Here is a 13,222-nt window from a genome sequence, read left to right as displayed (position 1 = left end):
CAAACAATAACAGTATGAAAGTTGTAGTAATTGCTAATAAGCTGCACAAAGAAATTGCTGTATAGAATACTTCAGTGCAAAAGCTAATGTTAGGTCGTATAAATAACTTGATTCTAAGGATTTTTTCTAAATTGAAATCAGTAGTTTGCAGATTGTCTAGTACAGCCCAGTCGTAGCAGTGGGTTTTTTTTTCCTCTTTTCTGCATACTTCATCAGTAGGATTTTAGTAAAACATTTAGGTGGGTTCTCATTAGAAGGCTTATATTAATTACCTCTCACTCATTTAATTTGAACCCTTTCTGGAATGGCACCTGGAAGCAATAGTATATAAATAACCATATTAGCGAAAGATGGAAGCAGTCATGTCATAGAAACTAAATAATTGGCTTCTTAGTTTTGTCGATTGTGTAATTGGTTGTGCATTATTTTTCATTACTCCATAAAACTTTTATTAAAGCCTAAAGTTAAAACTAGTTGCCTGATTTTGCTTGTGTAGCCGAACCAGCAAAGCTTTCAGCAACAAGCAGACTGTGAAACAGTGTGGCTGTTCCGAAGTTTATCTGGATTGTTTACAGACATTCTTGCCAGCCCTCAGTTGTCCCTTGCAAAAGGATATTCTCAGAAGTGGAGTTCGTACTTTCCTTCATCGCATGATTATTTGCCTAGAGGAAGAAGTTCTTCCATTCATCCCGTCTGCCTCAGAACACATGCTCAAAGATTGTGAAGGAAAAGACCTCCAGGAGTTCATTCCTCTTATCAACCAGATTACAGCCAAATTTAAGGTACCACAGACCTATAGGCTCAGAGAATCTCCTGACTGACAAATTAGATCTATTGATCTTTAGATACATTTTGGCATTTGCCCTTGGGTTTGTTTTTTTTTTTAATCTAAGTCACTTGAGGGCATGGAGTATAGATATTGTTGTCCTCTCCAGTGTCTAGCACACTGCCTGACACATAGGCCATGTTGAATGGTTGTTTTAATCAAAACAAACCTTATCTGCCCTGTGCAGAAGAAAACAGTCTGCTCTTTTAGAAAAGCAAATGAAAGTAGCATCGAGGACTAAGATATCTTGAGGTAAATAAAAACTTGTAACTTGGGTGCCCAAACAGGAGTTTGAAATTCATTCATTGTATTAAAGTTAGTTTTATTGTACAAGGAAATGTAAACCAAGTATAAGCTGGCTGATAAAAATGGCTAACGCATAGTGCTTTCTGTTCAAAATCCATTTTAAGCCTTTTTTTGTACATTAATTCATTTGATCCTCCTAACAGCCCTAGCAAGAACTGTTGTATTTTATAGACGAAGAAATTGAGACCGAGAAATTAAGCAATTTGAATCGAGGCACAAAAAGTTTTGAGAGCCCAATCATATAAATTCTACTTGTAATTTAGCAATACAATTCATTTCTTGATAATTTAAATTTGAAAATATTCTATGGCGATATTCAATTGTGAAATACATCTGAATCCCTATTATTTTAACCTGAATCTTGAACTGTAAGAAATGAGTTGAACTTAACAATTTTGAGGATTTCAATAATGTATATGCGTAATAACAGATTTTTGTCCTAATACTGATATTTGCCAACAGAATTATGTAAATATGTATCCTAACTGGAAACACTGGATAAAGGCTTTATGTAAAATGTGGTTTTCTAAGCTTCATATTAATATTTATCTTTCACATTTCTGAAATAATTTTTGTTTTTTATCTTCAGATACAGGTATCTCCATTTTTACAGCAAATGTTCATGCCTCTACTTCATGCAATTTTTGAGGTATTGCTCCGACCAGCAGAAGAAAATGACCAGTCTGCTGCTTTAGAGAAGCAAATGTTACGAAGGAGTTACTTTGCTTTCCTGCAAACTGTCACAGGCAGTGGAATGAGCGAAGTCATAGCAAATCAAGGTGGGACGCTGAGATTATCTGCTTCAGGCCTTATAGCCGTTGTACGTCAGTATGAGCAAGAGCTAGTTGAAGTAAATACCAAACTTTTAAAGTGGTTGTATGTTTGCCGCTGGGGTGACAGTTCATTATCATCAAGGTGGGAATCAATTTCATGTAGAGGATCTACCTTAAAATTAATTTGTATTCAGTTCCCTTTTTCCTAGGGCAGTATTCTTTAATTGATTCCTCAGTAGTATAAATAGCATGGTGGCAGCTTGCCAGCATTGACCTGACAGATGAGTCTTACTGGCCAGTTTGCTATTTTGAAATTAAAAATAAATGGGACTGTATCGATCAACATAGAGAATTTTGCTATACAAGAAATCCAGAGGGCAAAATAACATGGGACTAGTTACTTTTCAGTGTTTTATGCTTAAAATTTAGGAGCCAAGTTAATAAAAATTGAGGGATCTGGGATGCCTGGGTAGCTCAGTCAGTTAGGTGTCTGCCTTTGGCTCAGGTCATGATCCCGGAGTCCTGGGATCAAGTCCCATGTCGGGCTCTCTGCTCAGCAGGGAGTCTGCTTCTCCCTGTCACTCTCCCTCTGTGCTCTCCCTCTCTGTCAAATAAGTAAATAAAATCTAAAAAAAAAAAAAAAGGAAGAAAAAAAAATTGAGGGATCTTACCAGTTCCATAAATGCTTTTGTCTTGTTACACTACATGAAGTGAGAACTTCACATTCTACAAAGCCAGCATTACCTTGATTCCAAAACCAAAGACCCCACTAAAAAGGAGAATTATAGGCCAATATCCCTGATGAACATGGATGCAGAAGTTCTCAATAAAATACTAGCAAATCAAATTCAACAGTACATTAAAAGAGTTAGTCACCACATTCAAGTAGGATTTATTCCTGGGTTTCAGGGGTGGTTCAGTATTTGTAAGTCAATCAGTGTGATACACGATATTAATAAAAGAAAGGATAAGAACTATATGATCCTGTCAATAGACGCAGAGAAAGCATTTGACAAAATATAGCATCTTTTCCTGATAAAAATCCTCAACAGTGGGCACCTGGGTGGCTCAGATGTTTGAGCTCTGCTTTCTGCTGGGGTCATGATCTGCAGGTCCTGGGATCGGGCCCCATGTCAGGCTCCCAGCTCAGCGGGGAGTCTGCTTCTCCTTCTGCCTCTCCCCCTGCTTGTGTTCTCAATCTCAAATGAATAAATAAAATCTTAAAAAAAGAAAAAATCCTCAACAAAGTAGGGATAAAGGTAACATACCTCAACATCATAAAGGCCATATACGAAAGATCCACAGCTAATAGCATCCTCGATGGTGAAAAACGGAGCCTTTCCCCTACGGTCAGGAACAAGACAGGGATATCCACTCTCACCATTACTATTTAACATAGTAGTGGAAGTCTTAGCCTCAGCAATCAGATGACACAAAAATAAAAGGCATCCAGAATGGCAAGATAGAAGTCAAACTTTCACTATTTGCAGACAACATGATACTCTATGTAGAAAACCTGAAAGACTCCACCAAAAAATGGCTAGAACTCATATAGGAATTCATTCAGCGAAGTCACAGGATACAAAATCAATGTGTAGAAATCTGTTGCATTTCTATATGCCAATAACGAAGCAGCAGAAAAAGAAATCAAGGAATCAGTCCCATTTGCAATTGCATCAAAAACAATAAGATACCTAGGAATAAATCTAAAGAAGTAAAAGATCTATACTCTGAAAACTATAAAACACTTATAAAAGAAATTGAGGAGGACACAAAGAAATGGAAAAGCATTCCATGCTCGTGGATTGGAAGAACAAACATTGTTAAAATGTCTATATTGCCCAAAGCAATCTAGATATTTAATGCAATCCCCATCAAAATACCACCAGCATCTTTCACAGAGTTAGAAAAAACAATACTAAAATTTATATGGAACCACAAAAGACCCTGAATAGCCAAAGCAATTCTGAAAAAGAAAAAACTGGATGGAGGCATCACAGTTCGGGATTTTAAGTTATATTACAAAGCTGCAGTCATGAAGATAGTATAGTACTGTCATAAAAACACACATAGATCAATGGAATGGAATAGAAAACCCAGAAATGGACCCACAACTATATGGTCAACCGATCTTCGACAAAGCAGGAAAGAATAGCCAATGGAAAAAAGAGAGTCTCTCCAACAAACGGTGTTGGGAAAACTAGACAGCCACATGCAGAAGAACGAAACTGGACCACTTTCTTACATGATACACAAAAATAAATTCAAAATGGATGAAAGACCCAAATGTGAGACGGGAAACCATCAAAATCCTCGAGGAGAACAAAGGCAGAAACCTCTTTGACCTCAGCCATAGCCACTCCTTACTAACACATCACCACAGGTAAGGAAACAAAAGCAAGAATGAACTATTGGGACTTCATCAAGATAAAAAGCTTCTGCACAGCCAAGGAAATAGTCGACAAAACCAAAAGACAATCGACAGAATGGGAGAAGATATTTGCAAATGTCTTATCAGATAAAGGCTAGTATCCAAAATCTATAAAGAACTTAACAAACTCAACACCCAAAGAACACATAACCCAATTAAGAAATGGGCAGAAGACATGATGAGACACTTTTCTAAAAATGACATCCAGATGGCTCACAGACACATGAAAAGATGCCCAACATCACTCATCATCAGGGAAATGCAAATCAAAACCAGATGAGATAACCATCTCACACCTGTCAGGATGGCTAAAATTAACACAAGAAACAACAGATGTTGGCAAGGATGTGGAGAAAGGGGGACCCTCTTGCACTATTAGTGGGAATGCAAACTGGTGCAGCAATTCTGGAGAACAGTATGGAGGTTCCTCAACAAGTTAAAAATGGAGCTACCCTATGATCCAGCAATTGCAGTACTAGGTATTTACCCGAAGGATACAAAAATGCAGATTCGAAGGGATCCATGCACCTGGATATTTATAGCAGCATTATCAACAGTAGCCAAACTATGGAGAGAGCCCAAATGTCAACTGATGTATGGATAAAGAAGATGTGGCATATATATACACAATGGAATGTTAGTTAGCCATCAAAAAGAATGAAATCTTGCCGTTTACAATGACATGGATGGAGCTAGAGTGTATTCTAAGTGAATAAGTCAGAGAAAGACAAATACTGTATGATCTCACTCATGTGGAATTTAAAAAACATGAACATATGGGAATGGGGAAAAAAGGAGAGAGCAAAAGAAGCTATAAAAGACTCAACGGTAGATAAACAAGGTTGATGGAGGGAGGTGGGTGGGGGATGGGCTAGATGGGTGATGGGTATTAAGGAGGGCACTTGTTATGAAGAGCACTGGGTGTTGTATGTAAGTGATGAATCACTGAATTATACGCCAGAAACCAATATTGCACTGTATGTTAACTACCTAAGATTTAAATTAAATCATAACTTAAAATTTTTAAAAATAAATAAAAATAAAAGTGAATTACCCAAAAATAAAAATTAAAAGAAACAATGAGGGGTGCCTGGATGGCTCAGTCAGTTAAGCGTTTATGATCCTGGAGTCCCAGCATCAAGCCCCATGTCAGACTCCTTGCTCGGAGGGGAGTCTGCTTCTGCCTCTGCCCCTCCCCATGCTCCGTTTCTCTCTCTCTCTTCAATAAATAAATAAAATCTTTTAAAAAAAGGAAAAGAAACAACGAAGTGAGTGCTTCAGGTTGCCTTTCTAGTTCTTTTTAAAATTAAGCTTAGGGCACCTGGGTGTCTCAGTCCATTAAGTGTCGGACTCTTGGTTTCGGCTCAGGTCATGATCTCCGGATTGTGAGATGGAGCCCCACGTCAGGTTCCCTGTTCGGTGGGGAGTCTACTGGAAGATTCCCCTCCTCCCCCCCACTCATGCTCTCTCTCTCTCTCTCTAAAATAAATAAATCTTTAAAATTAAATCAAGTTTTGGGGCGCCTGGGTGGCTCAGTCGTTAAGCGTCTGCCTTTGGCTCGGGTCATAATCCCAGGGTCCTGGGATCGAGCCCCGCATTGGGCTCCCTGCTCAGCGGGAAGCCTGCTTCTCCCTCTCCCTCTCCCCCTGCTTATGTTCCCTCTCTCAGTGTGTCTCTCTCTGTCGTAAATAAATAAAATCTTTAAAAAAATAAAAAAAAAATCAAGTTTTTATTTCTCTTCAGGTGCAGAGAATGTAGAACGAGTGCTGGTTACTGTTATCCAAGGAGCAGTTGAATATCCAGATCCAATTGCACAGAAGACATGTTTTATCATCCTCTCCAAGTTGGTAGAACTCTGGGGTAAGAGGATTAAAAAATAAATAAAAACAAAAAACTTCATTCCACAACCTGTTTCCTAAGACCCTTAGAGATGGAACCCTAGCTCTAACATAGGAGCTGGGAGTTAACTTTCTCCAGTGATAACTAATTGACTTTCTTTTTATACAAGATGAAAATTTGAATTCTCTTGACAGGAGGTAAAGATGGACCAGTGGGATTTGCTGATTTTGTTTATAAGCACATTGTCCCTGCATGTTTCCTAGCACCTTTAAAACAAACCTTTGACCTGGCAGATGCACAAACAGTGTTGGTAAGCACCTAGGAATCTTTGTTTGCCTTGTGTCCATCTTGTGTATTCTAACTCACAATTTCTTTAATGCCAGGTTGACTATATTAGTCTCATTGCCATTATTTTTTTTAAATTAATTTCAAATTAGGATTCATTTTTAAAAGGTTGATGATATCTTCTGGACCTTTTGTAGATTCTTACTGAATCCTGATACTAAAGTTTAAAATATAAAATCCAACTCCTTCAACTTTAACAGCCTCCAACTCCTCTTTTTCTAGGACCACGAAAGGATACATGATACAAGCACTCATTAAAACTTGATTGAGTTACTAATTTTCTACTTTCATTCTAAACTTTGAGCTTAATGGTTTTTTCTTAACCATTAAGAATAACTTTTTTTTGCTTAGATGATAGTTTCCCTAGATCTCATTTTTTCAGAATACTAATGTCAAGCAGTGCCCTTTACTCATTTACCCAAAACCTAGTAAAAACTAGATTTTATGATTTGATATACTGCATTAAGACAGCATTTTTGTATTTTTTCCTTTTTCTATCCAACCCACTTATTCCATATGCCTGTCACTTTCCTTCCTCTGTCCCTTGTTTGGGAGTAATTGTTAATGAGCAGAGGCCAGGGAAATAAAGAGACAAGTGGGATCGGTAACGAAAAATTGAGTGTATTAAAAATCTCACACTTGTTTTTCATAGGCTTTATCTGAGTGTGCGGTGACATTGAAAACAATTCATCTCAAACGGGTAAGCCTTGCACTCTGTGCCCCTTCGTTTTCGTCATAAATGCAGATTTGTTATGGTTTTAATTGTGTTTGACTTGTCTCGTTGCTGTATCTTTTGTAAAAGTTGATTTAGTCCTGTCTTTTTTGGACGTGAGGAAGGGGTTGAATGAAAGTAGCGGTATCTATTACTGTCCTTTCTGTTTTGGGTAACAAGAAGTTTAAAATGTATGTTTATTTTGGTTTGACAAAGAATGCGAAAAATGATAAAAAAGATCCACATTTCATGACTCAGTTGGCTCTTCCCAGCCAGATTTCCCCAAATTCTTAATATTATAAATGGTTAGAGTGCTTCGCTACTTTAGAATGTTTTGTTCTCCTTGTCAATCTAATCATTTGCAAAATTGTAAGTGATTCTGGGCTGAATCCAGCTGGTGAGTTGTTTATCTTGTACAGTATTTTTTAGTAACATGAATTTGATTGTAAACATTTAAAAATCAGGTACTGCGGCGCCGGGCTGGCTCAGTCAGTGAGCGTGCACCTCTTGATTTCAGGATTGTGAGTTTGAGCCCCATGTTGGGCATGGAGCCTACTTAAAAAAAATAATAAAATTTTAAAAATAAAAATCAGGTACTTTTTTTAAAAAAGAAAAATTCCTATCTCCAGCTTTTCTCAAAGCCAGGATGCCAACAAAGGACTCGCATTCCCACAGAGCAGCTTGCCCCACCCCCCAAAAAAGTATTCACCAGTCTCCGTGCAGTCCACTCCCTCATTTGAACTTGAGTTTTGATTCTGATACAGATTTGAAGGGTTTTATGCCTACTATGCCAGGGTGAAGAGTATGTGGGGACTGGGGGGGAGGGGAGGGCAGCAGGGGAGCTGTATAAAGATGAATTAAGTTTAAAAGTCCCCCAATATTGTTTTTTTTATTTTATTTTTTTTACAAACACTTGTGTCGAGGGCTGACTTTCAATAGATGGCAGCGAGGGAGCTGCTAGTCCCCCAATATTTTTAGGACTTAGAATCGGGACACAATGTGTAAATAACTCAATGTGTTAAGTACTTGAATAGAGATACGTTAAATTTATATATCTATATTAAATGTAATATTGTGAGACTAAAGATGAGCAAGCAATTTTGCTTATGTTGGCAATCTAAGAAAGCCATAGGAAAGAAGTGGTTTTGGTTTTGGTTTTTGATAGGCCTTAGGACACATGTAGATTCATTGGACTGACAAGAGGAGCTGTCATTCTGGGCAAAGTTAAGCAGGTATATGAAGATAGAGCAGATGTTGCCTTTTGGATTTGATAGAAAATAATAGAATTATCCTGTTTAGCTGAAGTAGGGAGGTAGAAGTAATAGCTAAAAAGTAAAATAGGATTAGGTAGTAAAAAGCTTTGTGTTATATATGAAAAGTTGGGAAGTCAGTGGGCACTAGGGTTATAATTTAGTATAACTTGGAAGCATATTCAGAGAGCAGTTTGGAATATGGGTCTGAAGCAATTAGAACTAAATACTGATTTTGGAGTCCACAGTGTGTAGTCAAGGTGAAGTGGTAGGAATGAATGAGACTTTCTAAGACCAGAATAGAAAAAACCCTGGCTAAAGCAAGAGTCAAGAGAAAGCTAGAAGTAGAACCAAGAGGTACGAATGCTAAGAGAAAAGACTCATAAGAGAGGATGCTAGAAAGTCAAGGAGAGGGCCGCCTGGCTGGCTTAGTCGGTAGAGCATGCAACTCTTGATATTGGGGTCATGAGTTCAAGCCCCACGTTGGGCGTAGGGCTTACTTTAAAAAAAAAAAAAGAGAAAAGGTGAGAAATCAACTATACTTTAAATAAATAACTTATATTTCGCAGTGAAATGCAGCAAAAACAAAACAAAACAAAAAAAACCCCAAAATGTGAGAAGGAATGTAGAACAGATCTGAGAAGCTTTCACAAACAGTGCATTGTTAGCTCCTCTGAATTAGGAATAGCTTTCCTTTGAGAGGGCATTAAATTATGCCATAGGCCCATTGGGTTAGAGGGGCAAGGGCCAGGGTGAAAGGAGAAACATGAATTCTTTGATTCAGGAGTATTATTAAACAGAAAATTCAAGTGTTAAGGCAGGGAAAAGTGCATTGAGGAGAGATGGATTGATTTTTTTTTTTTTTTTTTTTTGATGATGATGATTTCATTTTGATAACTGTTACTTTCAGTTGGACCAGGGTTGGAGTCATCAACATATTAAAATCTTTAAATCAGACTCAGGTTTGAAAGTGAGGTGTGTGTGTGTGTGTGTGTGTGTGTGAGTGAGTGAGAGAGAGAAGTACTGGATTTATTACATTTGCTTCAGGCCACTCTCTCAAACACATTGCTATAAGAAAACCATTTTCAAATTGTATCCTAAGTTCCTTTGCAGCTTCTGAGAAGGGGCAGGGGTTTGGGATTAGTTTGTAGAATACATCTGCCTTCCCTCACTAAGTTTACTAAAAAAAGAAACAAAAACAGAACACTATTGTAATTTTTAGCATCTAGAAGTGCTAAAAGATGGCAGAGAAGAGCAATGGTTTTAGAAATCAGGTGACCTGCTTTTCAGTACAGATGAAATCAACAGCACACTGGGCAAATCACCCTATCTTTCTCAGTCTTGGTTTCCTCATTTGGCTGCTCAATTCCTGTTCCATGATGGTCAAACAGGAAAAAGGGAGGTATACTTTTATTGCTATTATCTCTTAACATATCATTTTGTTATTTCTTGCTTGTATTTTAGTTTCTCAGGCTGGTTACTACCCTACACTTGCCCAAAGGCTTCCCCTCATGTACCCGCAGACACCATATAATCCACCCAGGGGTAGATTGAACAAGAGCACCTCTGTTTGCTGTCTTCTTTCAGTGCTTGGAAGACTCTGGCACTGTTACTTCCCTGATTTAGAAGAATATTTGTTTAATCTTCACTATATAATGCTAAGTAATGTTAACATGTAATGAATGCTAAACACTATTCTAAAAGCTTTATATTTCTTAACTCATCCACTCCTCACAGTAACTCCCATTTTTCAGATGGGGAAACTCAGGCTCAGAGAGATTAAGTAACCTGCTCAAGTTACCAGAAATTTACCAGAGCCAGGCCTCAAACCAAAGCAGTCTGGCTCCAGACTATATTCTTTTTTTTTAAGATTTTATTTATTTATCTGACAGAGAGACACAGTGAGAGAGGGAACACAAGCAGAGGGAGAGGGAGAGGGAGAAGCAGGCTTCCCGCTGAGCAGGGAGCCTGATGTGGGGGTCGATCCCAGGACCCTGGGATCATGACCTGAGCCGAAGGCAGACGCTTAACGACTGAGCCACCCAGGCGCCCCTCCAGACTAATTCTTAATCACAATACCATATTGTGTTTGATGTATACATGTGTCATTCTAATTTCTTTTTATGCATTATTAATATCAAGAAAATAATTCAGTTATAATTATCTTTTGATTTTCAGGGCCCAGAATGTGTTCAGTATCTTCAACAAGAATACCTGCCTTCCTTGCAAGTAGCTCCAGAAATAATTCAGGTAAGAGCTGTCAGAGCAGATATTTCTCTTAATTTAATTAAAGAAATAGGACTATGTAGTTCAATCTAAATTTTGATTCAACAAAGTTAAACTGAAAAAAGAAAAAGTTAAACTGCATTCAACTTGATGTTTTACTATATACAGGATCACACAGTTCAAACTTCAGGGGTATATGAAACTGAATGGGAGAAAATTATATTTTTATTTTCACTAACCTTTAACCAAAAGTTTAATTTCCTACCATTGTGTAGGTGACAACTCACAAAGCACAGTAGCATTCACATTGCCTGTGACTTTGTCACCAGTAGAAATCACAGATTTTTTGTGTCACATTAGTTGTTCCAGGGATCTCACAATACTGTTTATACTTCAAGATACTGAAATTGTGAGTTCTTAAGATACACCACTAGACCTTGTTATCTGAGTCAGTAAGTCTTATTATTCTAGCACATATCAAAAATACTTTTTGATAACCATAAGCCATTATAATTAGTTTTCTTTGTAATCCCATGTATTATAAATTTTAAAAAATGGGCGCGCCTGGGTGACTCAGTCAGTTGGGTGTCTGCCTTCAGTTCTGGTCGTGATCTCAGGGTCCTGGGATCCAGCCCCGCATTGGGCTCCCTCCTCAGCGGGGAGTCTGCTTCTCCCTCTGCCTCTCACCCTGCTCTCTCTCTCTCTCAAATAAATAAAATCTTTAAAAATAATAATAATAGATTTTTTTTTAATGTTTTATTTATTTATTCATGAGAGTCAGAGAGAGAGAGAGACAGAGGAAGAAGCAGGCTCCTCGCCTAGCAGAGAGCCCAATGCGGGACTCAATCCCAGGACCCTGGGATCATGACATGAGCCGAAGGCAGACACTTAACCATCTGAGCCACCTAGGCGCCCAATAGATTTTTTTTTTTACATTTTATTTGTTTATTTGACAGAGAGAGACACAGTGAGAGAGTGAACACAAGCGGGGGAAGTGGGAGAGGGAGAAGCAGGCTTTCCGCTGAGCAGGGAGCCCGACGCGGGGCTCGATCCTAGGACCCTGGGCCCATGACCCGAGCCGAAGGCAGACGCTTGACGACTGAGCCACCCAGGCGCCCCAATAATAATAGATTTAAAAAAAAATTCTAAAAGGAGTCCAGTAGGCTCCCGCAGACTGCCAAAGGGCACCACAACACACAAACCTACTGTGAAGATTGGTGCTAGGTAGTTTATTTTACATATGCCAAGCTTATCAATGCTTAATTTTTAAATCTGAAACTATATTGTGAAGTATCTGGAAAGCGATGTTACATTTTTACACTATTGCAGAGTAATTTTTTTAATGGCATTCAGTGATTTTCTTGGCGTGTAGTTATCCAGACTTGTCCAATAGCACATAGATCTAATTGAGATATCAGAGATGTTTTGTTGTTGTTGTTGTTGTTTTAAGATTTTATTTGACAGAGAGCAAGCACAAGTAGGGGGAGCCCAATGGAGGGCTCAATCTCAGGACCCTGGGATCATGACCTAGCTTAAGGCAGACGCTTAACGACTGAACCAGCCAGGCACCCCTTAAAGTTTTGATTACAAATCTCTCCATCAGATTCTAAGAATTGTTTCTTCACCAACAGTGTTTTTAAAACGTTTTTATCATGCTATTTTATGAAAGACATTGAAAAAATTGGATGAAAACTAGGATAGATCTTGCATAAGAATGATCATAAAACTCATTTTTAATGAATTTATGATCTCTTATTTCATGACATACCATCTTTAACTTTAAAGGTATTAATGGATTTTCTCAGCTTTAATTTGTTACATAAGTAATGTTTTAATGAAAGCAGTAAGTTACTAATTACTCACATCAGCTTAATGCCCATCAAAAATAGAAATATACCAGATTGCTAAGTAAAGCAAAATTATATTTCTATCTAATAATTTGATTATAAAAAATAAGCATCCCCAGTTTTCCCTTTTTCATATGCCTTCTGACAACACTTTGCAGAATTCTGTTAGAGAGACTTAACCTCTTTTTCTTTTGGTCAAGCTCTGCTCAGTTACCACTCTTATTAGGTGAGAACAGTCAGAGCAATGTAGTTTTTGTCCTATTCTCCCTTCTCAGGCATGAGTCAACCTTGTTTAGGAGAGCCATGTTCTCAAAAGTGAAAGCAGCCTATATCTGACAAGTATTACATTTGAAAATGCCATAGAACCTTTTTTGGTGAGGAACTATTCTAGGTGACTTTGATAAGTTATCATACTACTACTGTAGATTTAAAGCAACTTAAATGCCTTTTGACAGATGAATGGATAAGTAAGATGTAGTATATACATACAATGGGATATTATTCAGCCTTAAAGGACATCCTGTCACATGTACAACATGAATGAACCTTGAGGACATTATGCTAAGTGAAATAAGCCAGTCACAAAAAGAGAAATACTGCATAATTCCACCTGTATGAAGTATCTATAGTCCAACCCTTAGGAACAGAAAGTAGAATGGTGGTGGCC

The 13,222-nt window shown here is 37.9% G+C and overlaps 1 protein-coding gene across 1 annotated transcript in view; it reads left to right on the top strand.

Annotated features, from left to right (window-relative positions):
• Positions 1–13,222, top strand: part of XPOT (exportin for tRNA) — a 44,247-nt gene that overhangs the window by 27,140 nt on the left and 3,885 nt on the right. The window contains exons 18-23 of the mRNA XM_032420210.1: positions 497–782; positions 1,722–1,911; positions 6,080–6,196; positions 6,370–6,485; positions 7,173–7,220; positions 10,661–10,732. Of these exons, the coding sequence (XP_032276101.1) occupies positions 497–782; positions 1,722–1,911; positions 6,080–6,196; positions 6,370–6,485; positions 7,173–7,220; positions 10,661–10,732 (829 nt within the window). The remainder of the gene's footprint in view (positions 1–496; positions 783–1,721; positions 1,912–6,079; positions 6,197–6,369; positions 6,486–7,172; positions 7,221–10,660; positions 10,733–13,222) is intronic.

Source organism: Phoca vitulina, unplaced genomic scaffold (assembly GCF_004348235.1).
Source record: "Phoca vitulina isolate PV1807 unplaced genomic scaffold, GSC_HSeal_1.0 scaffold23, whole genome shotgun sequence".
NCBI lineage: Eukaryota > Metazoa > Chordata > Mammalia > Carnivora > Phocidae > Phoca > Phoca vitulina.
The sequence above is the reverse complement of the archived record's forward strand: the minus strand, read 5'-3'. Positions and strand labels throughout refer to the sequence as shown.